Source organism: Gorilla gorilla, chromosome 16 (genome assembly GCF_029281585.2).
Source record: "Gorilla gorilla gorilla isolate KB3781 chromosome 16, NHGRI_mGorGor1-v2.1_pri, whole genome shotgun sequence".
NCBI classification, from domain to species: domain Eukaryota; kingdom Metazoa; phylum Chordata; class Mammalia; order Primates; family Hominidae; genus Gorilla; species Gorilla gorilla.
The window spans coordinates 92,138,455-92,164,655 of NC_073240.2; the positions used below are offsets into that span (position 1 = coordinate 92,138,455).

The 26,201-nt window shown below is 53.0% G+C and overlaps 2 protein-coding genes across 6 annotated transcripts; one reads left to right on the top strand and one right to left on the bottom strand.

Moving 5' to 3' along the window:
* The first annotated feature begins 1,214 nt into the window (after nucleotides 1-1,214).
* On the top strand, nucleotides 1,215-25,764 carry UNC45A (unc-45 myosin chaperone A). 3 transcript variants are annotated; one of them, XM_004056773.5, is made up of 23 exons: nucleotides 1,215-1,290; nucleotides 5,006-5,172; nucleotides 5,368-5,578; nucleotides 5,973-6,404; nucleotides 6,572-6,733; nucleotides 6,974-7,010; nucleotides 7,313-7,488; nucleotides 11,115-11,207; nucleotides 11,708-11,875; nucleotides 13,837-14,005; nucleotides 14,312-14,482; nucleotides 16,267-16,438; nucleotides 18,291-18,591; nucleotides 19,467-19,561; nucleotides 19,815-19,956; nucleotides 20,326-20,466; nucleotides 20,994-21,121; nucleotides 21,332-21,398; nucleotides 21,832-21,945; nucleotides 22,178-22,293; nucleotides 24,607-24,724; nucleotides 24,833-24,988; nucleotides 25,137-25,764. In XM_004056773.5, the coding sequence occupies exons 4-23, from the start codon at nucleotides 6,354-6,356 to the stop codon at nucleotides 25,392-25,394; spliced, it is 2,835 nt and encodes a 944-aa protein (XP_004056821.3). In that variant the 5' UTR covers nucleotides 1,215-1,290; nucleotides 5,006-5,172; nucleotides 5,368-5,578; nucleotides 5,973-6,353; the 3' UTR covers nucleotides 25,395-25,764. The 3 variants fall into 3 exon arrangements, with proteins under 3 accessions (XP_004056821.3, XP_018866194.3, XP_063554920.1); XM_019010649.4 differs by having other exon boundaries at nucleotides 5,973-6,359; XM_063698850.1 differs by lacking the exons at nucleotides 1,215-1,290; nucleotides 5,006-5,172; nucleotides 5,368-5,578 and having other exon boundaries at nucleotides 5,916-6,359.
* Nucleotides 1,952-6,240, bottom strand: HDDC3 (HD domain containing 3). 3 transcript variants are annotated; one of them, XM_055363129.2, is made up of 6 exons: nucleotides 6,168-6,229; nucleotides 5,186-5,315; nucleotides 3,459-3,836; nucleotides 3,085-3,140; nucleotides 2,734-2,974; nucleotides 1,952-2,435 (listed from the first exon to the last, which is right to left on the bottom strand). In XM_055363129.2, exons 3-6 carry the CDS (start codon nucleotides 3,568-3,570, stop codon nucleotides 2,305-2,307), a joined length of 540 nt encoding a protein of 179 aa, XP_055219104.1. In that variant the 5' UTR covers nucleotides 3,571-3,836; nucleotides 5,186-5,315; nucleotides 6,168-6,229; the 3' UTR covers nucleotides 1,952-2,304. The 3 variants fall into 3 exon arrangements, with proteins under 3 accessions (XP_055219104.1, XP_004056828.2, XP_055219105.1); XM_004056780.4 differs by lacking the exon at nucleotides 5,186-5,315 and having other exon boundaries at nucleotides 6,168-6,240; XM_055363130.2 differs by lacking the exons at nucleotides 5,186-5,315; nucleotides 6,168-6,229 and having other exon boundaries at nucleotides 1,952-2,586; nucleotides 3,459-3,711.
* Nucleotides 25,765-26,201: the final 437 nt, after the last annotated feature.

Consider the following 26,201-nt stretch of genomic DNA (forward strand, 5'->3'; position numbering starts at 1 on the left):
CAAAAACAGGTATTAAGAGGACAGACCTTGCATCAAATGGTGCTAGGAAAACTGGACATCCACAAGCAAAACCATACATCATATATTTTGTATATGGTGTATATACAAAACAATTACACCATATACAAAAATTAACCCAAAATGTTCTTGCCACAAAAACAACAAAAAATTGGGTAACTACGTGAAATGATGGATGTGTTAATTTGCTTCACTATAGTAACCTTTTTACTACCTGTATGTAGCCTCATAACATCATGTATACCTTATACCAAATTAAATTGATTTAAAAAGAAATTTAACCCAAAATGGATCAAAAACCTTACTTGTAAGCGCTAAAACGATAACTTTGGGAGGCCAAGGCAGGTGGATCACCTGAGGTCAGGAGTTAAAGACCAGCCTGGCCAACATGGAGAAATCCCGTCACTACTAAAAATACAACAATTAGCCATGCGTGGTGGCGCACGCCTGTTATCCCAGCTACTCGGGAGACTGAGGCAGGAGAATAGCTTGAACCCGGGAAGCGGAGGTTATGGTGAGCAGAGATGGCACCATTGCACTCCAGCCTGGGCAACAAGAGTGAAACTCCGTCTCAAAAAAAAAAAGCTAAAACGAAAGCTCCTAGAAGAAAACAGGAAAAGCTTCATGGCATTAGATTTGGCAACGATTTCTTAGATATGACACTAAAAACACCGGCAACAAAATATATAAAGTGGACTACGACAAAGTCATCTTTTGTTAAAAAATCTCGTAATTTTACTCCCGCAAAACTAATTAAAAAATATTAAGTTCAAAGTTCTCCAAAATGTACCATACCCTGGGGATTACTCTGAACTTTGTTCGTTTGTTTTCTTTTAATTCGGCTTTTTTGGTTGCCTTTCACCTACTTTTTCGCAGAGCCCTCCGCTGGGGCCTTCACTTGGGCAAACAACTATCGTAGTCGAACAGCTTTGACCTAACAAATTTCTTCGTACCCAAGATGATCGCTTTTCCAGACAACTTAATAAACTTTGGCTTTAATGGATGACTGGATGCAGAATAAAATACATAAAAATAAACCTCAGCTGCTCAGCAACGACTGAAAAACCACCACCGGGCAATCCCTCCCCGTGGCCACCGAGCAAAGTTCCACCGCCTCCCCTACACTCCGCCTACCGCCGGGCTCCCGGTGTCGGACAGCCCCGGGCCACTTCCGGGCCTTCCCGGAAGTCCCTGTCACTTAACAACGGAAGTAACCTGCAATGCGGAAGGGCGAGGGGATTGCGAGTCACCGAGTTTCCCGCGCGGCTTGAGGTACTGGGCAACCGGAATCCCCCACCGGCCTAATCATGTTGCTGCTGGGGTCTCTCCGGTGCCCAGCAGTGGTTGTCAGTAAGCGGGCGGCACTCCCTTCCGATACGTCTTTTCTTTTTTCATTTTTGAGACGGAGTCTCGCTCTGTCACCCAAGCTGGAGTGCAGTGGCGCGATCTCGGCTCAGTACAACCTCCGCCTCCCGGGTTCAAGCGATTCTCCTGCCTCAGCCTCCTGAGTAGCTGGGATTACAGGCGCGAGCCACTGCGCCCGGCTAATTTTTTTTGTATTTTTAGTAGAGACGGGGCCTCGCCATGCTGGCCAGGCTGGTCTTGAACTCCTGACCTCAAGTGATCCCCCCGCCTCGGTCTCCCAGAGTGCTGGGATTACAGGCGAGAGACACCGCGCCTGGCCCCCTTCCAACTTTCTTAACGGGAAAGGCTGCTACCGTTTCTTGAGCACCTATGTGTCAGGCTCCATCAGGCACGTCACGGTCTAACCTGATAATTACACAACCCATGTCACTGACAAGGAAGCCAGGTTCGGAGGGGTTGAGGCCCGCAACCTGAGGGAGGTGACTCCGGGACACACAATTAGTCCTGCTTTGCTGAAGGACAGATATGCAGCCTACCAGTTGGAGGCTGGAGAAGGAGCAGCAGCAGCTTAAACCTTAACCCAGAGTTATTTTTATTTTCCAGAACGTGTTAGGAACTAGTACTTATATAATCTCAAGTCCCTGAGGGGCCAGAGATCCCACCATGCAAAATAGCAAACAGACCCAAGACTTGGGGAGACGCGGTGAGTGCATCAGAAATGGATGGGTACATCTGATTCCCACCACGCGGGGCTCAGCTTAGCAGGAGACCTTCAGATTGAGAAAAAATGCAAGTCTTTTTTTGGCCTCTAATATCTGGGAAGGATGGAGGGAGCTCAGGAGACACAGAAAAGATGGCGTATGAATCCTGTCCGGCCTGAACGAGGCTGGAGTTGTGCCTCTGGATAGCTTCAAGCACTGATCAGAGTGTCAGCCCCCGCTCCTTGAACAGATGCTTTAGAGCCTCTTCCAGTTGCCGGTTTGTTCCCTGAAGCCCCTTCACCACCTGCGCTGCCCACTCGAAGTATTCCTGGACTCGATGTTCTGACCATCCTGCATAAGAGTCGACAGAAACTTGCTAGCGTGATGTCAAGGAAAGCACTGCCTTTTCCCCACTTCCTGGCAAGCTTGGTTCAAGGCCATGAGTTCCTGATGGAATGAGCTGTCCTGAAAACTTCCCCTTGGCCCAGCTATTGTATTTTTACTGTATGAAAGAAGATCAAAGAGTGGTCCAGTAGGATTAATTTGGGAATTAAGAATGCCCAGGGTTTTTCAGGGGAACTGACCAACATGTGTCTTCAGAAGGCGGCATCCCCCTCCCTTTTCCCTTACGGCCCATACGAAAGCGTACCCTCTGGGGTGCAGCGATTCAGGTCCCTCAGATTGTACAGCTTGTCTGCCAGCTTCACCAGTTTGGCCCCGGGGCTACTGTGGGGCGCTTGCTCCACCTGCAGCCTCTTTCTCTCCAGCTTGGGCAGAGTCTTGTCATCTGTTACCTCCTCCACCAGGCGCCGCACTTGTGCCCCAAAGTGTAGCTCCACCTCATCCAGGGTGGTGTCTGTGTCCTCCACCGTGTCATGGAGCAGGGCCGCCTGTGGACAAGTTCCCACTCAGCCCTGAGATGTCAGCCAAGGGTTGCCCATTGCTGAATGGGGCCCCTAATCCCCATCCCAGGCTCCTGGCGGAGAAGGGGGAAAGTTACCTGTAACACCACAATGTCAGTGATTCCCGCCTCGTGGGTCAGGATCCGTGCCACACCTGACGGGGAGGGGCAAAGCAGGAAGTCAGGTCGGAGGTAGTCCCAAGGCGGCGTGTTGTGGGTTTTGGAGAGCCAGATGTGGCCCCTTGTGGACTCTGACTAGTTGGGTGACCTTGGTCAAGTACCTTACCCTCTGGGAGTCAACCGACAAAGGGAACGATCATGCCTACCGTTCCCATTGTTATGAGGCTTAAACGGTATATCGCACTAAGCTTGGGACAAAACAGGTGCTCAGTGAGGTGCACGCCCCCCACGTTTCCTTCCCAGTCCCCACCACCCCGGTGCCGCAGCCGGCGCTCCGCGGCCGACGCGCCCACCGATGGGGTGGTTGATGTAGGGGGTCCCTTCGGGGTCCTTCCGCCGCTGCTGCCGGTGCTTGCGAGCCGCGAAGTCGGCAGCCTCCAGCAGCTGCGCCGCCTCAGAGCCCATCGCGCGGATGGGGCCGACGACTGCGGCCGCAGGGGCCGGGACGGAACGTTGACAGCGCCCCCTGGCGCCGGGGAGGCCCGGGGATCGTGGAGGCTAATTCAGTGGGCCGAGTTGGGCCTGCCCCAGATGAATTCCTCTGGAGCTGACCTGCCCGCGCAGAGAGCAAGTGATGTGGACAGCTGCCTTCAGCATCGCAGCCCCCAGCTCAGTGTGCTCTGTTGGGGGTGCAAGAAGAACATAAGCCTGGCTCTTTGGGAGCCCACAGTCTGTGGAAAAGAGGAAGACAGACAAGAAATAAGGCAGTGGCCTCACAGTGCTCTGAATCCAGGGTGGCCAAGGCTCAGGGGACTATGGGAGCGGGAAGAAAGGACAATCCCCATACCCTCAGAGTCAGAGACAGCTTCTCCCAGAAGCTCCCCCCAAGAACAATCTTCAGCCTGTAAAAGCTCTGAAAATTCTCCAAGTGTTCTAAAAATAGTTCTCCCTGTAGGGATGGGCCAGGTTCTGTGGGCAGGGGAGTCTACCTTTGGACCCTCCAGGAGACCCTAGGGCCTGACCTGAAAAATCAGAGCCTTCACTGGGAGCCCTGCCTAATTGCTTCAGACTTAGGCTCCCAGGTAGCTGTGACGTTTCTGCAGGAACTGCCTTTGTTTGTCCTCAGTGTTGCAGATGAAATTTGTCTTGTCTTGTTATGCTATGAGAGCTCCTATTTCAGTCTCCAGGCATCTTCTGTGGGCCCCTGGGGTGATGAGTGTTGTCATTGCTGTCCTGGGAGCATGATGTTGTCAGGCCTGGGTAGGCACTGGAATAACACTTAATTCTGCTGGCTGGTGGCCTTCTGGAGAAATTCCCTGCCTTAGGGCAGCTGAGGGGTAAGAGAGACCTAGTGATCCCCATAGAACTTCTCTGTGAGAGGGGGTTCCCTATTAGCTAAGTATACTCTAATCAGACAGGTAGCTTTTGTGTTCTGGCTGGTAGCTGGGGCAGATAAGGATCAGGGGAAAGGCTAATGAAAGGAGTCACCCTTGGTTTTCAGCTAGTCTTGGTGGTTGCCATGTAGCAGAGGTTAGGGAGGGAAGCCCCACATGCTGGAACTGAGGTCTCTGGGACCTGAAATAGGAGGGTCAGAATTCCCAGAGCTTCCATGGCAGCCTGGAAGTTGGAGAATGGGTAGAAATATATTTGGCTGTAAATGCTTGTTTGTTCTTCATACTAATGGCTCAGCTGCTCTCTCATCCCTCATTCTGTCCTCTAGTCTTTTGAGCCTTCTCTCCTTCAGCAGTTTGGCAATGCAGGCCCCACATTTTCCAACAGGAGATAGAAACCCAGTCCCTGTCATCTCTCTCTAAAAGCCTGTGATAGAGAAGCTTCAGGCTCGTATTAATGGTGCCCAAGGGCCTTGGGGCTTTGACTTTTATTTCCTTATTGTCTGCAGTCATGGCCTAGAAAGAGAGATGTTGGGGTTCCCAGGACCAGGACAGAGGTGGTAGTGAACTCTCATGGGCATCCAGAGAAGGTCAGGCCCCTTGCTGACAGGCCTATCTGTGGGGCTACTGCTGCTCTTCAGCTGGGTGACCCTTGTCCAGCCAACCTCTCTCTCAGGTACAGCACTTACCCCTGTGGCCCACCTGCCTCTGGTGCTATGGGCTATTCCTGGGAACTGGAACTGATGGGGATGGGTGGAAGGGCGTCTTTTCTTCTGGTAGGGGCTGATCTCTTTTACTCTCCAGTAGGGGTGGAGTGAGCTGTGGAAAGACCCCTCCTGCTTGTCTCTAGCACCCCCACCTCTCTCTTCAGCTCTGGTCCACCACCCTCACTTGTGCCAGACCACCCGGGATGTCCATGGCCGTCACTACCCTGGTTTCTTTTGCCCTCGTCTCTCTGATTCTCCAGAGGAAGCCTACTGCTGCCACCTGCAGGCTGCAGGGGGCTCCTGCTGCACCCGGGCTGAATTTGAGGCCCCGTACCAAGTCAATCTGTCCGCTCTTCCGCCCCCGCCCATCCTCAGGTGAGATCTCCAACCCCGGAGCCACTGGAACATCGACAGGGTGTTCCAGTATCTGGGGCTCTGTTCCTAAATTATGGGGTGGGAGGCTTGTAACTTACAGACTAGTGAAGGGACAGACCGCAACAGAAAATCATGTAGATCATGATTACAATTACAAAGGAGAAGTTCAGGGGGCTGTGCAAGCTGGTAATGGGGAGCCATCCTGAATCTGCCCATGGGTGGCTCTAGGATGAGCTCCTAAATTCGTATGCAAATGTGTGTATGTAAGACTACACTTATTTGGGGAGGGAGTCCTGAGCTTTCTCCGGACTCCCAGGGATTCTGTACCCCCCACAGAGGGCAGCAGCGAGAGCGCGGTCGGGGCCGGGATCCAGATACTTTTTCTCTCCCGCAGGGGCCTAGGCCCGCTCCTAGTGCTGGGCCTCTACAACCTACTGGTTGTGACCCTGATGACCGTAGACCTCGTGCACTTCTGCTGCGGTCGGGGCCGGAGTCGGGGCTGGAGCCACCGCAGGCCTCCCTCTGGGTCCTCCGCCGCGAGCTCCCTGCAGGTCTCTGCGGGGACAGCTTAGGCGCGCCCGGAGCTTACCTGCACCTGCGATCCAGAGCCAAGCGCCCCGCCCCTGCCCGGGCGCGCTCCCTCCTTAGCCCTGCCCCTCTCTAACCCCACCTCCGACGCAAGAGTGGGGCGGGGCAGCTGCCGGTGGCGTCCCGAACCCAGACTCGCCCCGCCCCAGAGACTGCGCCTGCGCGGGCACGAGACAACCTCTCCGCGATGACTGTGAGTGGTCCAGGGACCCCCGAGCCCCGGCCGGCCACCCCCGGGGTGCGTACCTAACCCCCGCGCCATCACCCCTTCGCACCCGCCCTGACCATCCCTGGCCTCCTTCTCCCCATCCATGAGGCTCGCCCCATCCCTCCTCTCCTCTCCCCTTAGCTCCCGGGCTCTGCCCCGAACCCCCTCCGACGTTTCCCCCACCTTTCTCTCTACAGGCCAGCTCAGTGGAGCAGCTGCGGAAGGAGGGCAATGAGCTGTTCAAATGTGGAGACTACGGGGGCGCCCTGGCGGCCTACACTCAGGCCCTGGGTCTGGACGCGACGCCCCAGGACCAGGCCATTCTGCACCGGAACCGGGCCGCCTGCCACCTCAAGCTGGTGAGGGAGCCTGGCGCTCTTCCCCTCGCCCTCCCGGGCCCCGGTTCGCCCATCTAAGCTGATGCTTGGGCCCCAGCTGGACATTCACGCTCCCAGGCCATCCCCGCTTGCCAGATGTCTTTTGCACCTCAGGGTGGTGGGGGATCGGGTGACCTTGGAGAGCGAGAGTACCCCTGCTGCCTGGTTAGTGCCCCGAGAGGGAGATGACCATTCCTTCAGGCTCCTGTCTTTCTCTTACAGGAAGATTACGACAAAGCAGAAACAGAGGCATCCAAAGGTAGGGGAATGGTGGGCCCTGGTGTGGAGCTGTAGGGCTTCTGTGGTGGGCAAGGACTCTGGGACCGCTGCACCGTCACATTCTCCTCCTTTGGCCCCAGAGACACATCTGCCTTCTTTCTTTCCCACTGCCTCGGGCCTTTCCTTTTCTGCAGCTACCCTCACCTTTTCTGAGGCTGAAGCACCGAGCCCCACATTCGTCCCCCCCACCTTCTTCTGGCCTTTCCTCGAGATCTTTCCCTACTGCTCTTGCCTGGAGACAGTGGCCTCATGGGTGCTGACAGCGCTCCTGTTTGTGCTCAGCCATTGAAAAGGATGGTGGGGATGTCAAAGCACTCTACCGGCGGAGCCAAGCCCTAGAGAAGCTGGGCCGCCTGGACCAGGCTGTCCTTGACCTGCAGAGATGTGTGAGCTTGGAGCCCAAGAACAAAGTTTTCCAGGAGGCCTTGCGGAACATCGGGGGCCAGATTCAGGAGAAGGTATGTGAGTGACCCAGAGAGGTGGAAGCATTGACTGGTGGTGAAGGGGTCTGGGCCAGGGGTGTAGACACAGTTCTCCAGACGAGATCCCGGTGGCAAGTGAACCTTGCCTGTGGCCAGGGAAAAGCAAATTAAGATGACAGCACATTACTGTTGATTTGGAGGTCTGTCTGGCAGATATTTAAAAGTTTGTACACTTTTCGAGAAGGAGAGAGGCAGACACATCAGTGGTGAGGCTGGGGGCCAAGGGCTCTCTGATGACTGCTGGAGGGGTATAAATCGGTACAGCTCTTTTGGAGAGTACTTTAGCATATGTATTAAATTTGAAATGAGCGTATCTTGTGATCCCATATGTTTACTTCTTGCTGTTTCTCTCAGAGAAACCTTGTCCACGTGCACAAGTAGACATGTGTATGTTTATTTCAGCCTTTTTTGTAGTACGAAAAACTTGGAACTTGCCTGAATGCCCAGCCATAGAGGAATGGCTGAATAAATGGGTGATGTCCTTACTACAGACTCTTATATAGTTACTGAGAATAGGTAGATACACACATATTGAAATGGGAAGCTCTGGGACACTTGTTGAATGAACAAAGCAAAATAGGCAGGGCATGGTGGTTCATGCCTGTAATCCCAGTGCTTTTGGAGGCCAAGATGTGATGATAACTGGAGGCCAGGAGTTTGAGACCAGCCTGGGCAACATAGTGAGACCCTGTTGCTACCAAAACCTAAAAAGTTAGCTGGGTGTGGTGGCACACCCTTGTAGTCCCAGCTACCTGTGAGGCTGAGGCAGGAGAGTCCTTTGAGCCCTGGATTTTGCAGTTACAGTGAGCTATGATCGTGCCACTGCACTCCAGCCTGGCTGACAGAGTGAGGCCCTGTCTCTTTCAAAAAAGAAAAGAAGAAGAAAAATATACAATAACACATATAGTATAATATCATTTATGTTAATGATCCCCTACATAGCAAAACAATGCTATATTTTTTCTGTGGGTACACTTGGGTATGTAAATACAAAGGAAAATATTTAATTTTTTTTTTTTTTTTTTTTGAGACGGAGTCTTGCTCTGTCACTCAGGCTGGAGTGCAGTGGTGCAATCTCAGCTCACTGCAAGCTCTGCCTTCCGGGTTCATGCCATTCTCCTGCCTCAGCCTCCCCAGCAGCTGGGACTACAGGCACCCGCTGCCACGCCCGGCTAATTTTTTTGTATTTTTAGTAGAGACGGGGTTTCACCGTGTTAGCCAGGATGGTCTTGATCTCCTGACCTCACGATCCACCCGCCTCGGCCTCCCAAAGTGCTGGGATTACAGGTGCGAGGCACCACACCTGGCCAGAAAATATTTAATTAAATTAATTAATTAATTTATTTTTTGAAACGGAGTGTTGCTCTGTCGCCCACACTGGAGTGCAGTGGTGTGATCTTGGCTCACTGCAACCTCCGCCTCCCAGGTTCAAGTGATTCTCCTGCCTCAGTCCCCCAGGTAGCTGGGACTACAGGGGCCTGCCACCACGCCCGGCCAATTTTTTGTATTTTTAGTAGAGATGCGGTTTCACTGTGTTGGCCAGGATGGTCTGGAGCTCCTGACCTTGAGCTCTGCCTGCCTCGGCCTCCCAAAGTGCTGGGATTACATGTGTGAGCCACTGCACCCAGCCAAAAATATTTTATTTTTTAAATTTATTTTTATTTTTATTTATTTATGTATTTTGAGACGGGGTCTCACTCTGTCACCCATGCTGGAGTACAACCTCTTCCTCCCGGGCTCAAGCAGTCCTCCCACTTCAGCCTCCCAAGTAGCTGGGACAAATGCATGTCACCACGCTTGCCTAATTTTTATATTTTTTGTAGAGACAGGGTTTTACTGTGTTGCCCAGGTGGCTGGTCTTTAACTCCTAGGCTCAAGGGGTCTACTCACCTCAGCCTCCCAACTGGCTGGGATAATAGGCGTGAGCCATGGCACTGGGCCAAATATGCATTTTTGTTTCTTTATTTTTTCAGGAAAATATTTTAAAAGATATACATCAAAATGATAACACTGTGACCCCTGGGGAAAGGAATGGGATTGAGAGGGCTTTCCAAAGGAGACTGCATCACCTGTTCATATTTTTTTAATAAAGAGAAATTGTATAAAATACATATATTTTTAAATTAGGAGAAAAGAATCTAAAGACCATTATGAGCTACAACCAAGCTCAAATTCGCCAGATAATTTGACGTTAAAATGCTGACACAGTGGAAGCAGATAACATGATGGCAGACACCTCACTGAAATGTTGAAGCCTGGGAAAGCAAATAGGTTTCCTCTCTCAATGCCAACTCTGATTGGCAGTGGCTGCCCAGAGTCCTATGTTGAGAAGAATTAGGAAGCAGATTGCCTGAGCCAAGCAGGGGAACGTGCCATGACTGGTTAGTCATGGCTGCCATGGATGCAAGAGAGGAAGGCGGGTGGTCCACATGCTAGGCTTGTGCCACCATCTATGCCCAGGACTCTGGGGGGTGGGGGAGTAGGCCTAGGATGATCTTCCCCATTCAGATTATTTATTTATTTATTTATTTATTTGTTTGTTTGTTTGTTTGTTTGTTTGTTTGTTTTGAGACAGTCTTATCCTGTCACCCAGGCTGGAGTGCAGTGGATCTCTGCTGACTGCAACCTCCACCTCCCAGATTCAAGTGATTCTCCTGCTTCAGCCTCCCGAGTAGCTGGGATTACAGGCACCCGCCACCACACCTGGCTAATTTTTATATTTTTAGTAGAGACGGGGTTTCACCACGTTGGCCAGGCTGGTCTCAAACTCCTGACCTCAGGTGATCTGCCCACCTCGGCCTCCCAAAGTGTTGGGATTACAGGCGTGAGCCACCGTGCCTTGCTTCAGATTTTATTTATTTTTTTTTTGAGACAGAGTTTCGCAGTTATTGCCCAGGTTAGAGTGCAGTGGCGTGATCCTGGCTCACTGCAACTTCCGCATCTTGGGTTCAAGTGATTCTCCTGCCTCAGCCTCCCGAGTAGCTGGGATTACCGGCATCCACCACCACGCCCGGCTAATTTTTTGTATTTTTAGTAGAGATGGGGTTTCACCTTGTTGGCCAGGCTAGTCTTGAACTCCTGACCTCAGGTGATCCACCTGCCTTGGCCTCCTAAAGTTTTGGGATTACAGGCGGGAGCCACTGTGCCCAGCTCAGATTATTTTTAAAACAGTGAAAAGAGAATTCTGGAGCTAAAGGAAGTGTTAGCAACTACCTCACGATCTGCCAGCTCCCTGGCAGAAGGTATAAATGCTGAGTTCAGTGCCATGGGAAGCCCATTCACGCTGCCACAATGTAGATGGCACCACTGGGAGTGGGTTGCCTCGTAGCTGACAGGATACCTCCCCTCCGAAAAGGCACTACAGCATCGGCACAGCCCCTGCTGCCCAAGCAGGAAATAGCTCAGAAAGAAAAACAGGTGCAGGAAATTTAGGAGGCACTGCCAGGCAAGTCTCTTCCTGCCCAGGGTAGCTAGGTGCTAGCCCTGAGCCTGGACATCTTTACTGTGCCTCCCAGAGTGAGGAGCTGGAGACAAATGAATAGGGAGTGTGATGTCTCTGGCCCAGAGCCGTGATTTCTTCCATGCTTTGTTGGTTTGTCTAGGTGCGATACATGTCCTCGACGGATGCCAAAGTGGAACAGATGTTTCAGATACTGTTGGACCCAGAAGAGAAGGGCACTGAGAAAAAGCAAAAGGTATAGGCCCTGGGCTGAGTCAGTGAGTGAGCTCCCACTAGAGCCACCCATCCATAGCACCCTTCACCCATGTAGGCCCCCGAAGCCACTGCTGCCTTGCTCTGCCGCTCCTCCAATCGTGCAGCTGGGCTCATGGGGCCTGGATGGGAGCTCTGAGGGTCTGGGGCTTTAGCGTGAACCAAGGAAAGAGAACCAGTGTTCACAGAGTACCTTGTTGGCCAGGCCCTATGCCAGGAACTGGGTGTACAGAGGTAACTGAGGCACTGTCCCAGCCCCTCAGGCTCTGCTGGGGACTCATTTGCTCTAACCATCAATCCCGAGAGAAGGCTCTTCCCTCTATTTACAGAGGAAGCTAAACTTCAAAGAGGTTATTTTTTGGCCATGGTCACTCAACTGTGAAGTGGAAGCAGAGAGGTCCGGGGCTTGGGGCCCCTGCTCACCAGTGCTGCATCCTATGCCATGTGCAGTATCAACATTATAATGTACTTCCTTTGACGCAGGCTTCTCAGAACCTGGTGGTGCTGGCCAGGGAGGATGCTGGAGCGGAGAAGATCTTCCGGAGTAATGGGGTTCAGCTCTTGCAACGTTTACTGGACACGGGAGAGACTGACCTCATGCTGGCGGCTCTGCGTACGCTGGTTGGCATTTGCTCTGAGCATCAGTCACGGGTAGGTGGAGTGGAGAGGCTGGTTACAGCTTCAGTCCCTTTGTCTGTCTGTCCATCCGTTCCTCCATCCACCCATCTGTCCATCCGCCCATCTGCCCGTCCATCCATCCATCCACTCTTCCACCCTCTACCCCTTACCTTATTCTGAAAAGAACTTAGGTAGGTCATGGTGCCTCACACCTGTAATCCCAGCACTTTGGGGGGCTGAGGCAGGTGGATCACTTGAGGTCAGGAGTTCAAGACCAGCCTGGCCAACAAGGCGAAACCCTGTCTCTACTAAAAATAAAAAAATTAGCCGGGCATAGTAGTGCACGCCTGTAATCCCAGCTACTCAGGAGGCTGAGGCACGAGACTTGCTTGAACCCAGGAGGTGGAAGTTGTAGTGAGCTGAGATCGCGCCACTGCACTCCAGCCTGGGTGACAGAGCGAGACTATCTCAGAAACAAAACAAAACAAAACAACAAAAAAAGAAAAGGCAGAGTACAAGGAGATACATGTAACAAGAGAGAAAAAATAAAAATGGCGTGAAAAAGACCAACATAAATTAGGATGAAGTGGGGTAGAAAGAGCAAAAACAGCCTTGGGGTACCCCAAGCACTTGCTTTGTAGGGGGCTTACAAGTGTGAGCCCCAGCTTTCCTGCAGCCAACTCACAAAAACACATTGGTCATTGACTCCTTCAGTGTCCATATGGCACAAGCAAGCTCATTGCCCAGAATGTGCCTGGCCACCACAGCATCTACCATCGAGACAGTGACCGGACACGTAGGGCTTGATCCCGACATGATTCTCAGCATGGATGGTGGTGGCCCAGCATGGACAGTGCAGCAATAACAGTCCTGCTCCTGGGCCAGTGTGGTGAAGTCCATGCCCCCAGCTCTTACCTGAGCTGGCTTGCTCCAGGGGAGAGGGGACCAAAGACTAGACCCTTAGTTGCTTTTAGAGGAGCCCACAATTCCTAGATAGGGGTGAAACTGTGAAATAGTCAATGAAATCTCTTTAGGCTAAGCTTGGGCTGCATTCTGGGTCTCCCAAGGCTAAGATTGTTAAAAGCATATGCATTCTGTTCCCTCCTGCCTTCCGGTCCATTCCAGTTCACAGTCTTGGCCAAGGACACTTAGCTGCTAAGTGGAAGCAGTCAGGATTTGGGCTCAGTGGACCAAGCAGGCCTTCTAGGGTTCTCCAGCTTAGAAACGGGGTGGAGAGGGCCTGGCGTGGTGGCTCATGCCTGTAATCCCAGCACTTTGGAAGGCCGAGGCGGGCAGATCACGAGGTCAGGAGATCGAGACAATCCTGGCTAACACGGTGAAACCCCGTCTCTACTAAAAATACAAAAAATTAGCCGGGCGCGGTGGCGGGCGCCTGTAATCCAAGTTACTCAGGAGGCTGAGGCAGGGAAATGGCGTGAACCCGGGAGGTGGAGCTTGCAGTGAGCCCAGATCGCGCTACTGCACTCCAGCCTGGGCGACAGAGCAAGACTCCATCTCAAAAAAAAAAAAACAAGAAAAAAGAAAGAAACTGGGTGGAGAGGTCTCACGGGCCCATTCCGTGTACGTTACGTCCACATCCCCAGGGTGTGGAAAGAACCTCAGCGTTTAGACTGGGGAAGAACTAGACCATTAAGCCTGGTGGTCAGGTAGCTTCGTCTAGGTATAGGTCTTTTTCTTGGGGAGACATGAGCTAAAGCAGCTGCTCCCAGGGCTGCAGTATACTATGTCTTCTCTGGCACCAAGGAGAGGTAGTAGGGCATTGCCGTGTAATGTTTCCTTTAGGAAATCTTTCTAACAAAATTATCCTGCCATTACCCTGGGTCATGCCATCCATTCTGTGTTGTTTTCACCTGGAGCTGGGCCTTCCACCCAATTCTCTCCTTCTGGCCGTATCCTCTAACTCACAGTTAGGGATCTCTGTGGCTGCCCTTCAACAACTGGAAGCTTCCTTCTGTTTACCTCTCCCACCCCAGACAGTGGCAACCCTGAGCATACTGGGAACTCGGCGAGTAGTCTCCATCCTGGGCGTGGAAAGCCAGGCTGTGTCCCTGGCTGCCTGCCACCTGCTGCAGGTTATGTTTGATGCCCTCAAGGAAGGTGTCAAAAAAGGCTTCCGAGGCAAAGAAGGTGCCATCATTGTGGGTGAGTGGAAGCAGGTCTGGGGTCTTTTGGACGTTACTGTCATGGAAGGGATGGGGCTGAGCCAGCCAGGCCAGTTTTTTGGGGACCAGACTTGCAGCTGCAGGTTGTTTGGAATACGGTTTGGTGACATTATTTTACTCTAGATTCTCAGCAACCAAGGTGCCTCAGGACAAAGCTGGAGCTCAGTCTGGAGCCTGGGATGCGGATCCCCCCTTCCCTGTGTCTCCCTGATTTGTTGGAGAAGTTGAAGGGTCAAACTGGGCTGGGCTGCTGTGGAGCCCACTGATGTCTTCTTCTTGTTGCCAGATCCTGCCCGGGAGCTGAAGGTCCTCATCAGTAACCTCTTAGATCTGCTGACAGAGGTGGGGGTCTCTGGCCAAGGCCGAGACAATGCCCTGACCCTCCTGATTAAAGCAGTGCCCCGGAAGTCTCTCAAGGACCCCAACAACAGCCTCACCCTCTGGGTCATTGACCAAGGTAGGTGATATAGTTCACAAAAACTTGCTTCAGCAGCTGAAGTTTGTTTATCCTTAGGAGTAATAAGAAAAGTTGTGAGTGGGGCCAGGCATGGTGGATGACACACTTTGAGAGGCAGGGGGTCACTTGAAGCCAGGAGTTTGAGATCAGCCTGGGCAACATAGCGAGACCCTGTCTTTATGAAAAATTAAAAAAAAATTAGCTGGGCATGGTGGTGTGCATCGGCAGTCCTAGCTACTCCAGAGGCTGAGGTGGGAGAATTACTTAACCCTGGGAAGTCAAGTCTTCAGTGAGCTGTGATTGTACCACTGCACTACAGACTGGGCAACAGAGGGAGACCCTGTCTCAAAAAAAAAAAAAAAAAAAAAAAAGAAAGAAAAGTTGTGATTATCTCCAGCCATGTGTCTGCACTGAAGTGCGTCCTGTGGCCCAGGAGGATGCTGGAGCTGAGAAGATCTTCCAGAGCAATGGGATTCAGCTCTTACAACACCTACTAGACACAAGAGCTACCCTTAGGGGGCTCAAAGTTAGACTCTTCTATCATATGTGTGTGCAGATACATGCACATTGAGCGGGCCTGCAAGCAGGTTAGCAGAGAGGCTGGATTAGCTTTCTGTATTTTTTTTTTTTGAGACGGGGTCTCACTCTGTCGCCCAGGTTGGAGTGCAGTGGCGTGATCTCAGCTCACTGCAGCCTCCGTTTCCCGGGTTCAAGAAATTCTCCTGCTTTAGCCTCCCGAGTAGCTGGGATTACAGGCACGCATCAGTATGCCCAGCTAATTCTTGTAGTTTTAGTAGAGATAGAATCTCACCATGTTGGCCAGGCTGGTCTCGAACTCCTGACCTCAAACAATGCACCCACCTTGGTCTCCCAAAGTGTTGGGATTACCGTCATGAGCCATTGTGCCCTGTTTTTTTTGTTTTTTGAGTGAGCATGTATTACTGCTATACTCAGAGGAAAAAATAACGGTAGATATATCAATTCATCTCTCTTTTCCCCTAAAAGATAAATAAGAGCTGGGCGTGGTGCCTCACGCCTATAATCCCAGCACTTTGGGAGGCCGAGGTGGGCAGACCACAAGATCAGGAGTTTGAGACCAGCCTGGCCGACATGGTGAAACCCTGTCTCTACTAAAAGATACAAAAAATTAGCCAGGCATTCTGGCATGCACCTGTAATCCCAGCTATTCTGGAGGCTGAGGCAGGAGAATCACTTGAACTCAGGAGGCGGAGGATGCAGTGAGCCGAGATCACGCCATTGCTCTCCAGCCTGGGCAACAGGGCAAGACTCTGTCTTAAAAAAAAAAAAAAAAAAAAAAAAAAGATAAATAAGAAAAGCTTTGCAAAGGCCTTGCATGAGCAGGGCCTTTCACAATGGTCCCGTGAGGCGTGGGCGTCATGTTCACAATGGTCCCGTGAGGCGTGGGTGTCGTGTTCACGGTGGTCCCGTGAGGCGTGGGCGTCATGTTCACGGTGGTCCTACGAGGTGTGGGTATTCTTTTCCCCTTAGTTTTACAGATGAGGAACCTCAAGAGCTCCAGAGCGTTTGGCCCCAGGGACAGGGCTGGCATGCAGGCCTCACTTCTGAGGTCCTTCCGGATCCTACAGCCGCCTCCCTTAGGTAGCAGATCAGCTAAGCAGATTCTCCGGGCTGCCCTGGACGCAGTTGTCAGAACTCTGTAGCCTTCTTGTCTTGCTTTTCTCCACATCTCCTAGGAAGCCTGTTTCTTTTACTTGTAGGGGTTGGAACTAGTGTTCTACTGTCTAAACGGGGTGTCTTTACAGGTCTGAAAAAGATTTTGGAAGTGGGGGGCTCTCTACAGGACCCTCCTGGGGAGCTCGCAGTGACCGCAAACAGCCGCATGAGCGCCTCTATTCTCCTCAGCAAGCTCTTTGATGACCTCAAGTGTGATGCGGAGAGGGAGAATTTCCACAGACTTTGTGAAAACTACATCAAGTAAGGAAGTCTGTTTCACCTCCCGTTGCCAGGGATTCTAGTGAAAAAGTTCTGACTCCTTGAGGAGGGGCAGAAATGAAAGGTTTCCAGCAGAAACAGTAATCTTGGGGAGGACTAGTTGGAGGCTGAACGAAGGGAAAGTGGCCCCAAGGCCCACTTCCTGCTCCAAAGTGGCCTCCCCAGGCAGGTTCTTTCTCAAATCAATGTTCCAATAATGCAACAAACGCCATCAAGCACGTACTGGGTTTACCAAACACTTCCTATGCTCCTGTTCCCACACCGATGAAACATGACAGTCCTTTTTTTTTTCTTCTTGAGACGGAGTTTCACTCTTGTTGCTCAGGCTGGAGTGCAATGGCACGATCTCGGGTCACCACAACCTCCGCCTCTAGGGTTCAAGCGATTCTCCTGCTTCAGCCTCCTGAGTAGCTGGGATTATAGGCATGCCCCACCACACCCAGCTAACTTTGTATTTTTAGTAGAGACGGGGTTTCTCCATATTGGTCAGGCTGGTCTCGAACTCCCGACCTCAGGTGATCCACGTGCCTTGGCTTCCCAAAGTGCTGGGATTTTTTTTTTTTTTTTTGAGTTGGAGTTTCGCTCTTGTTGCCCAGGCTGGAGTACAATGGTATGATCTTGGCTCATTGCAACCTCCACCCTCCCAGGTTCAAGCAATTCTCCTGCCTCAGCTTCCCAAGTAGCTGGGATAATAGGCACCCACCACCACGCCTGGCTAATTTTTGTATTTTTAGTAGAGATGGGGTTTCCAACTGGTCTCGAACTCCTGACCTCACACCTGAGGTGATCTGCCCACCTTGGCCTCCTAAAGTGCTGGGATTACAGGCGTGAGCCACTGCGCCCAGGCGACAGTCCTTGTTCTTTTTTTTTTTTTTTTTTGAGGCGAAGTCTCGCTCTGTGGCCCAGGCGGGAGTGCAGTGGCGCAATCTCAGCTCACTGCAAGCTCCGCCTCCCGGGTTCACGCCATTCTCCTGCCTCAGCCTCCCGAGTAGCTGGGACTACAGGCGCCCGCCATCACGCCCGGCTAATTTTTTTGTATTTTTAGTAGAGACGGGGTTTCACCGTGTTAGCCAGGATGGTCTCGATCTCTTGACCTCGTGATCCGCCCGCCTCGGCCTCCGAAAGTGCTGGGATTACAAGCGTGAGCCACCGCGCCCGGCCATTGTTCTTAAAGGAGATTATAGGCCAGGTGTGGTGGCTTACACCTGTAATCCCAGCACTTTGGGAGGTGGAGGCCGGTGGGTGATCACCTTAGGTCAGGAGTTCGAGACCAGTCTGGCCAACATGGTGAAACCCCATCTCTACTAAAAATACAGAAAATTTAGCCAGGCGTGGTGGTAGGTGCCTGTAATCCCAGCTACTTGGGAGGCTGAGGCAGGAGAATCGCTTGAATCCAGGAGGTGGAGGTTGCAGTGAGTCGAGATCACGCCATTGCACTCCAGCCTTGGGGACAAAGTGAGACTCTGTCTCAAAAAAAAAAAAAAAAAAAAAGAAAGAAAAAAAATTAAAGGAGCTTACAGCTGTTGGGGAGAAAAGTGATGATAAATTATGAAATAAGCAGAATCATTTCAGAGCTTAAGTCCGGGAAGGGACATCACTGGTGGATATGGGAGTAACCTGTATTAGATACTATGTCAGGGAAGGCTTGAGTGAAAGTCGATAAAGAAAATCAGCCATTATTGTCCAGGTGGAAACGTCCTAGTCCTCCCATTGGCAGCTTTCCTGCTGTTTCTGCTCAAGTAGTGCAGGTGCCTGGCCAGTGGAGGGGAAGGGAGGGAAGAAGAGTCCCTTTATGTTGGCCTTGGTGTGACGGCTGTCACCCTGTGCCCCTCAGGAGCTGGTTTGAGGGCCAAGGGCTGGCCGGGAAGCTACGGGCCATCCAGACGGTGTCCTGCCTCCTGCAGGGCCCATGTGATGCTGGCAACCGGGCCTTGGAGCTGAGCGGTGTCATGGAGAGTGTGATTGCTCTGTGTGCCTCTGAGCAGGAGGAGGAGCAGCTGGTGGCCGTGGAGGCTCTGATCCACGCAGCCGGCAAGGCTAAGCGGGCCTCATTCATCACTGCCAATGGTGTCTCGCTGCTGAAGGACCTATATAAGTGCAGCGAGAAGGACAGCATCCGCATCCGGGCGCTAGTGGTGAGACGGTGGGCCTGGGGTGGGTGGGCAGGCAGCCAGGCAGGGGTCCTGGTCCAGCCGGTGTTGCAGGGTGCGGCCCCAGCACACTCTAGATGAAAATAAGGAATACTGTAATGCCAAAAAAATTAGCCAGGCTTGGTGGTGCATGCCTATAGGTCCAGCTACTTGGGAGGCTGAGGCAGGAGGATCACTTGAGCTCAGGAGGTTGAGGCTGTGGTGAGTCACGCATGTCACTGCACTCCTGCCTGGGCAACACAGCAAGACCCTCTCTAAAATAAATGAATGAATGAATGAATGAGATTCTGGGCTTTCTTGTGGTGAGAGACATCGGCATGGCTCCTCCCACCATGGGGCTTAAGACTGGGCCTGCAGGGGTCATGCAGTGTTCCTGGTTTGGGGGTTTGGGGACTACCTGGCCCTCCATGAGTCTGTTGTGGCTGTGTACCCTGTGGAAACTGGTCTTCCTCCCTGGGGCACTCAGTCCTGGATTTCTCCATCCCATAAGGATTTGGCTGTGGCTGAAGCACCTGTCCTCTCCCCACATGCCTCTCAACTCCACCTGCAGAGGGCTTCTTTGTGCGACATGGAAGGAAACAGAGCCATTCTCAGTGTGGCCTGGGAAGGGGTGGGGCCCACGACTGTCCAGTGGCCAGCGCATCAGTGTCTGCAGATGCTGTGTCATGCGGCCACCCCAGTAGCTGATTTTGCTGCCACATGCTCTAGGTGGTGGTCTGGAGGGAGAGGGTGCTGATTTGTCTGTGTAGCTTCCAGGGGGCCATGGCAGAGTGCCAGGGAGGGAGTCCAAGCCAGGTGTGGAGGAGCTCAGCTCCTGCCTCCTTCCCCAGAGGCCAACTGGTCTTGCCCTCTTCCTCCAGGGACTCTGTAAGCTCGGTTCGGCTGGAGGGACTGACTTCAGCATGAAGCAGTTTGCTGAAGGCTCCACTCTCAAACTGGCTAAGCAGTGTCGAAAGTGAGTCATCTGGCCTTGCTGTGGTTCCCCACCTGTGGGGTAGATCTCAAGACACAAGGGTCTGGGTGGGGGTTGGGGCCTCCTCCCTGTCCTGCTCTCTGGCTCAGGCAGGGGCTGCAGTCTGGATCCTGGTACGTGAACTGCTTCTGTACATTGAGGGGATGCCCAAACCCTTGGTTTTTCCCCCTTGGCCTTGGTGTACCCCTCCGTACCCCCAATCCTGAGGGTCGTCCACTATCCTGCGTGTCCCCAGGTGGCTGTGCAATGACCAGATCGACGCAGGCACTCGGCGCTGGGCAGTGGAGGGCCTGGCTTACCTGACCTTTGATGCCGACGTGAAGGAAGAGTTTGTGGAGGATGCGGCTGCTCTGAAAGCTCTGTTCCAGCTCAGCAGGGTAGCTCTGTGGTTCCTGCAGTCAGCTGGGGACACTGTCTAGGATTAGACCTTACCAGGCTTTCTCGGCAGGGCTTGGCCAGTGGGGTCTTTTGACCCCAGGGAAGAGGGCTGGTGGCTGAGTGGCTGCTCTGTGTAGTGTGGGCATGTTGGCCAGCACCAGTGGTGTTAGCAAGGACGTTCTTCTTGGAGGAGCTGGGGAGGTCAAGTTTGTGAGCTCCCAAAGTCTGGGGCCTGGGAGTTTCCTGAATTCATCCTGTACCCAAGGGTCCCAGCTGAGGGTGGAATTGGGGGCCTGGGCCTGGGCAGCATTTATCTGAGTACTGCTCTGCCCCGGGATGCCCATGTGAATTCCTCTGTGTCCTGGCAGTCAGAGGAGAGGTCAGTGCTCTTTGCGGTGGCCTCAGCGCTGGTGAACTGCACCAACAGCTACGACTACGAGGAGCCCGACCCCAAGATGGTGGAGCTGGCCAAGTATGCCAAGCAGCATGTGCCCGAGCAGCACCCCAAGGTGAGGGGCCGCCAGAGGGGCTGGAGGGTTCCCCACCATGGGGACAGCTAACCCAGGGCATCCACAGCAGAACAACAACCTCCCTTTTTTTTTTTTTTTTTTTTTTTTGAGACGGAGTCTCACTGGTTCCCAGGCTGGAGTGCAGTGACGCAATCTCGGCTCACTGCAAGCTCCGCCTCCTGGGTTCATGCCATTCTCCTGTCTCAGCCTCCCGAGTAGCTGGGACTACAGGTGCCCGCCACCATGCCTGGCTAATTTTTTGTATTTTTAGTGGAGACAGTGTTTCACCGTGTTAGCCAGGATGATCTCGATCTCCTGACCTTGTGATCCGCCTGCCTCGGCCTCCCAAAGTGCTGGGATTACAGGTGTGAGCCACCGTGCCCAGCCAACAGCCTCCCTTTTAAGCCAGTTTGTTTCCCTTTGTCTGGCTGTTTTATTTCCCAGTTCCTCAATTGCTGCTGTGAGAAGGGTCCCCATTTCTCTGTGAGTCAGCCTAGGACCCTCTCCTAAGCTGCCTCCTCCCCCAGGACAAGCCGAGCTTCGTGCGGGCTCGGGTGAAGAAGCTGCTGGCGGCGGGTGTGGTGTCGGCCATGGTGTGCATGGTGAAGACGGAGAGCCCTGTGCTGACCAGTTCCTGCAGAGAGCTGCTCTCCAGGTGAGCCAGCCTTGGTAGGAGCCAACCTTTCCCAACTCCTGAGCCTCAGGGCTGCAGATGTGGCTCCAGAGGGTGCAGGTTCCAGTGCTGTGGGCCTCTTAGAGCGACGGGGGCTGCCTGCGTGGCTGCCATCTTTGCTGAGCCCAGGAGTGCAGCGTCTGCCTGCCAGAGTCCCAGAGCCACCTGCCCACCACCGCCTTCTCCCCACAGGGTCTTCTTGGCTTTAGTGGAAGAGGTAGAGGACCGAGGTACTGTGGTTGCCCAGGGAGGCGGCAGGGTAAGCTGGTTTACACACCCCTTCCTGATGGCTGAGCCATCAGCCTATAAAACATGACTCAGCAGCTGCCACGCCAGAGCTGGGTGTTAGATGTGGAACAGAAAAACATTAATGGCCAGAGGAACACTGTCCCGCTGAGAGAGTGACGCGGAAGCAGGCAAGCTCCTTGGCCCCTCTACACTGGTGCCTGTGAAGGTCCTGGGCTCTACTGTTCCTTTGTGTCATTTACCTCCATGGCCCTGGTGCTCAGCACAATCCATGTCCAGCCCTTATTAGGTGTTTCAGGAAGTATTTGGATGCAGAGGGTCTGCACAGGGACTCAAGCCTGGGGAGAGGGAGGAAGGTGAGGGTGGCACAGTCAGGGCTGGGGAGCCTGATGGTCGGGGTCTTACTCCCAGGGATGTCCTGAGCAGTGATGGGCTTGTTCCTACAGGCGCTGATCCCGCTGGCCCTGGAAGGCACGGACGTGGGGCAGACAAAGGCAGCCCAGGCCCTTGCCAAGCTCACCATCACCTCCAACCCAGAGATGACCTTCCCTGGCGAGCGGGTACGTGTCTTCCTGCCCCGGCCTTTCCACTCCCTCTGTCCCTGATGGCCTGTGGGCTGGGCTGTAGCTCCCCCTTGGGACCAGCAGGAAGTTTCAGCTTTGTCAAGGCCTGGGGCAGGGAGGACAGCCTGAGACAGCAGTACTCTCTTGGGGGTGGGCTTCTCCCTGCAGGGTTGGTGGGGCTTGTGGGGGCTGTGGCAAGTACCCCTGACAGGTGGGGTGCACATTGCAGATCTATGAGGTGGTCCGGCCCCTCGTCTCCCTGTTGCACCTCAACTGCTCAGGCCTGCAGAACTTCGAGGCGCTCATGGCCCTAACAAACCTGGCTGGGATCAGCGAGAGGCTCCGGTAAGGTCCCTTGGGATTGCGGGGCCTGGACCAGGCATCAGGATTCGGAATATCCCCCACAGCAGTTTACACGCTGGGAAACACTCCTTGGTCATTGGCTTCTGTGGGCCTCACAGTGACTGCTCCGCATCATTAGAGAGGAGGAGACAGGCCAAGAGGCAGCATGGCACGGCAGACTCCAGAGTCAGACTGCCTCGCTTCCCTGATTGCAAATGGGCAACCTCAAGCAAGTTACTTAACTGCTCTGTCTCAGTTTCTCCCTCTGTGAAATGGGATGATTATAGTACCTACCTCATGGCATAGTGATGAGGAGAATAAAATGAGAAAATACACCTAAAAGTACTTACTACACGGGTACCTGGCCCCTAGCATTGTGCCATATCAGTATATTTTAGTTTTTTTTTTTTTCTTTGAGACGGAGTCTTGCTCTATCACCCAGCCTAGAGGGCAGTGGCGTGATCTCAGCTCCCCGCAACCTCTGCCTCCCAGGTTCAAGCGATTCTCCTGCCTCAGCCTCCTGAGTAGCTGGGATTATAGGCATGTGCCACCACGCCCGGCTAATTTTTGTATTTTTGTAGAGATGGCGTTTTACCATGTTGGTCAGGCTGGTCTAGATTTCCTGACCTCGTGATCCGCCCACCTCAGCCTCCCAAAGTGCTGGGATTACAGGCATGAGCCACTGCACCTGGCCAGCATGTTTTAGTTTTATTACTAACTGTGACTTTGAACATATTACTCATTACTTAGCCCGTTTCCTATTCTGCAAAACAGTAGTGATGATGATCACACTTGCACCTTTAGTATAGGGCCATGGTGAGAATTAAGTAAGATGATCCAGGTGCCTGTTTAGGGTAAATACTCAAATGAGGCCGGGTGTGGTGGCTCACACTTGTAATCCTGGCAATTTGGGAGGATGAGGCAGGAGGATCACTGGAGCCCAGAAGTTCAGGCCAGCCTGAGCAGTGTAGCAATACCTCGTCCCTATTTAAAAAAGAAATAAAGAGAATATCAGGAAGAATAGCTAATGGATGCTGGGCTTAATACCTGGGCGATGGGATGATCTGTGCAGTAAACCACGGCGGCACATGGTTACCTGTGTTAACAAACCTGCACGTCCTGCACATGTACCCCTGAACTTAACAGTTGGAAAAAAAATCAGCAAGTTGTGGTGGCGTGCACCTGTAGTCCCAGCTACTCAAGAGGCTGAGGCAGGAGGATCACTTGAGCCTGGGGGGGTCAAGGCTACAGCAGTGAGCTGTGATCATGCCACTTTACTCCAGCCTAGGTGACAGAGTGAGATCCTGCCTCAAAGAAACACAGAAACAAAAACCCTCAAATGTTAGGTGTTAGCCTCACCATCACGACCACCCTGGTCTTCTACATCCTAATTTTGAGCATTTTCCACAATCCTATGCTATTTCCTAGGCCTGGTTAGAAGGCTAAGAAGCACTATAGTTCATACCTGGTGCAAGAGGGTCCTTGGACATTGCCAAGGGAAATCCTCAGCCCAGGACTTGATTGCATGAGGGTGTGGGTGCGGGGTGGAGCAGATGTAGAAACTGATGATGCTGCCAGTGTTAGTCTGTTCTTGCATTGCTGTAAAGGAATACCTGAGACTGGGTAATTTATAAAGAAAAGAGATTTAATTGCTTCCTGGCTCTATAGGCTGTATAAGCATGGCATCGGCATTTGCTCAGCTTCTGGGGAGGCCTCAGAGAGCTTTTACTCATAGTAGAAGGCAAAGCAGGAGCAGGCACATCACATGGTGAAAGTAGGAGCAAGAGACAGTGGGGGGAGGTGCCACACACTTTTTTTTTTTTTTGAAATGGAGTCTCCCTCTGTTGCCCAGGCTGGAGTGCAGTGGCGCAATCTTGGCTCACTGCAACCTCCACCTCCTGGGTTCAATCGCTTCTCCTGCCTCAGCCTCCCTGAGTAGCTGGGACTACAGGTGCGCACCAGCATGCCCAGCTAATTTTTTTTTGTCTTTTTAGTAGAGACAAGGTTTCACCATGTTGGCCAGGCTGGTCTCGAACTCTTGACCTCAAGTCATCTGCCTGCCTCGGCCTTCCAGAGTGCTGGGATTACAGGCGTGAGCCTCCATGCCCGGCCGAGATGCCACGCACTTTTAAATAACCAGATCTCACGAGAACTTACTATCACGAGGACAGCACCAAGCCATGAGGGACCCATCCCATGACCCAGTCACCTCCCACCAGGCCCTACCTCCAACATTGGGGATTATAGTTCAACATGAGGGTTAGAAGGGAAAACATCCAAACCGTATCCCTGCTGCTTCCTTCTGTGGCCCTGCAGGCAGAAGATCCTGAAGGAGAAGGCTGTGCCCATGATAGAAGGCTACATGTTTGAGGAGCATGAGATGATCCGCCGGGCAGCCACGGAGTGCATGTGTAACTTGGCCATGAGCAAGGAGGTGAGGGTTGGTCTGGGTGCTCATGACAGGCGGGGATGCAGAGGTACCTGTGTCCTGGCTGGGCTTTACACCCAACTGACTTGGTCCACTCCCCACATCTGGCCACAGGTGCAGGACCTCTTCGAAGCCCAGGGCAATGACCGACTGAAGCTGCTGGTGCTGTACAGTGGAGAGGATGATGAGCTGCTACAGCGGGCAGCTGCCGGGGGCTTGGCCATGCTTACCTCCATGCGGCCCACGCTCTGCAGCCGCATTCCCCAAGTGGTCAGTGCTTCTTCTCGGTGGGGGAGGAGGGACGGACCAGGAACTCCCAGCAGCAGCTGAAGGGGGCAGTCCTAGAGTGTGTGGGTGTGTCCCTTGCCAAGGTTGAGCCTGTTGCCCAGGGGTCATATCTACCCTGTTTTTCTCACAGACCACACACTGGCTGGAGATCCTGCAGGCCCTGCTTCTGAGCTCCAACCAGGAGCTGCAGCACCGGGGTGCTGTGGTGGTGCTGAACATGGTGGAGGCCTCAAGGGAGATTGCCAGCACCCTGATGGAGAGTGAGATGATGGAGATCTTGTCAGTGCTAGCTAAGGGTGACCACAGCCCTGTCACAAGGGCTGCTGCAGCCTGCCTGGACAAAGCAGTGGAATATGGGCTTATCCAACCCAACCAAGATGGAGAGTGAGGGGGTTGTCCCTGGGCCCAAGGCTCATGCACACGCTACCTATTGTGGCACGGAGAGTAAGGACGGAAGCAGCTTTGGCTGGTGGTGGCTGGCATGCCCATTACTCTTGCCCATCCTCGCTTGCTGCCCTAGGATGTCCTCTGTTCTGAGTTAGCGGCCACATTCAGTCACACAGCCCTGCTTGGCCAGCACTGCCTGCAGCCTCACTCAGATGGGCCCTTTTTCTGTACTACTATAGTCAGCTGGGAATGGGGAAGGTGCATCCCAACACAGCCTGTGGATCCTGGGGCATCCGGAAGGGCGCACACATCAGCAGCCTCACCAGCCTGCTATCAGGCCTGCCCCTCCAATAAAAGTGTGTAGAACTCCACTGTGTGCCCTGTCCTTGGGCAGGGAGGGCTGCTGTGAGTGGGAGTCTCTGAGTGGGTGAGTGTGGGTGAGCATGGGTGTGAGCTGGGCGTGGGTGAGTGTGCAACGGAGCTTCACAGTGGCAGAGCCACCTCCATGGAAGGAATCCAATGGATTCCCCAACCAGGGCCCACTGAGTTGCTTCTTAATCCTACTGGAGGGACAAAGGGTAAGCCTAGGAAGCTAATCAATAAGAAACTCGCCAGGTGCGGTGCCTCAAGCTTGTAATCCCAGCGCTTTGGGAGGCTGAGGCAGGTGGATCACTTGAAGTCAGGGGTTCGAGACCAGCCTGGGCAACATGCAAAACTGTTTCTCTATAAAAATACCAAAAAAAAAAAAAAAAAAAAAATGAGCAGAGTGTGGCGGCATGCACCTGTAATCCCAGCTACTCGGTAGGCG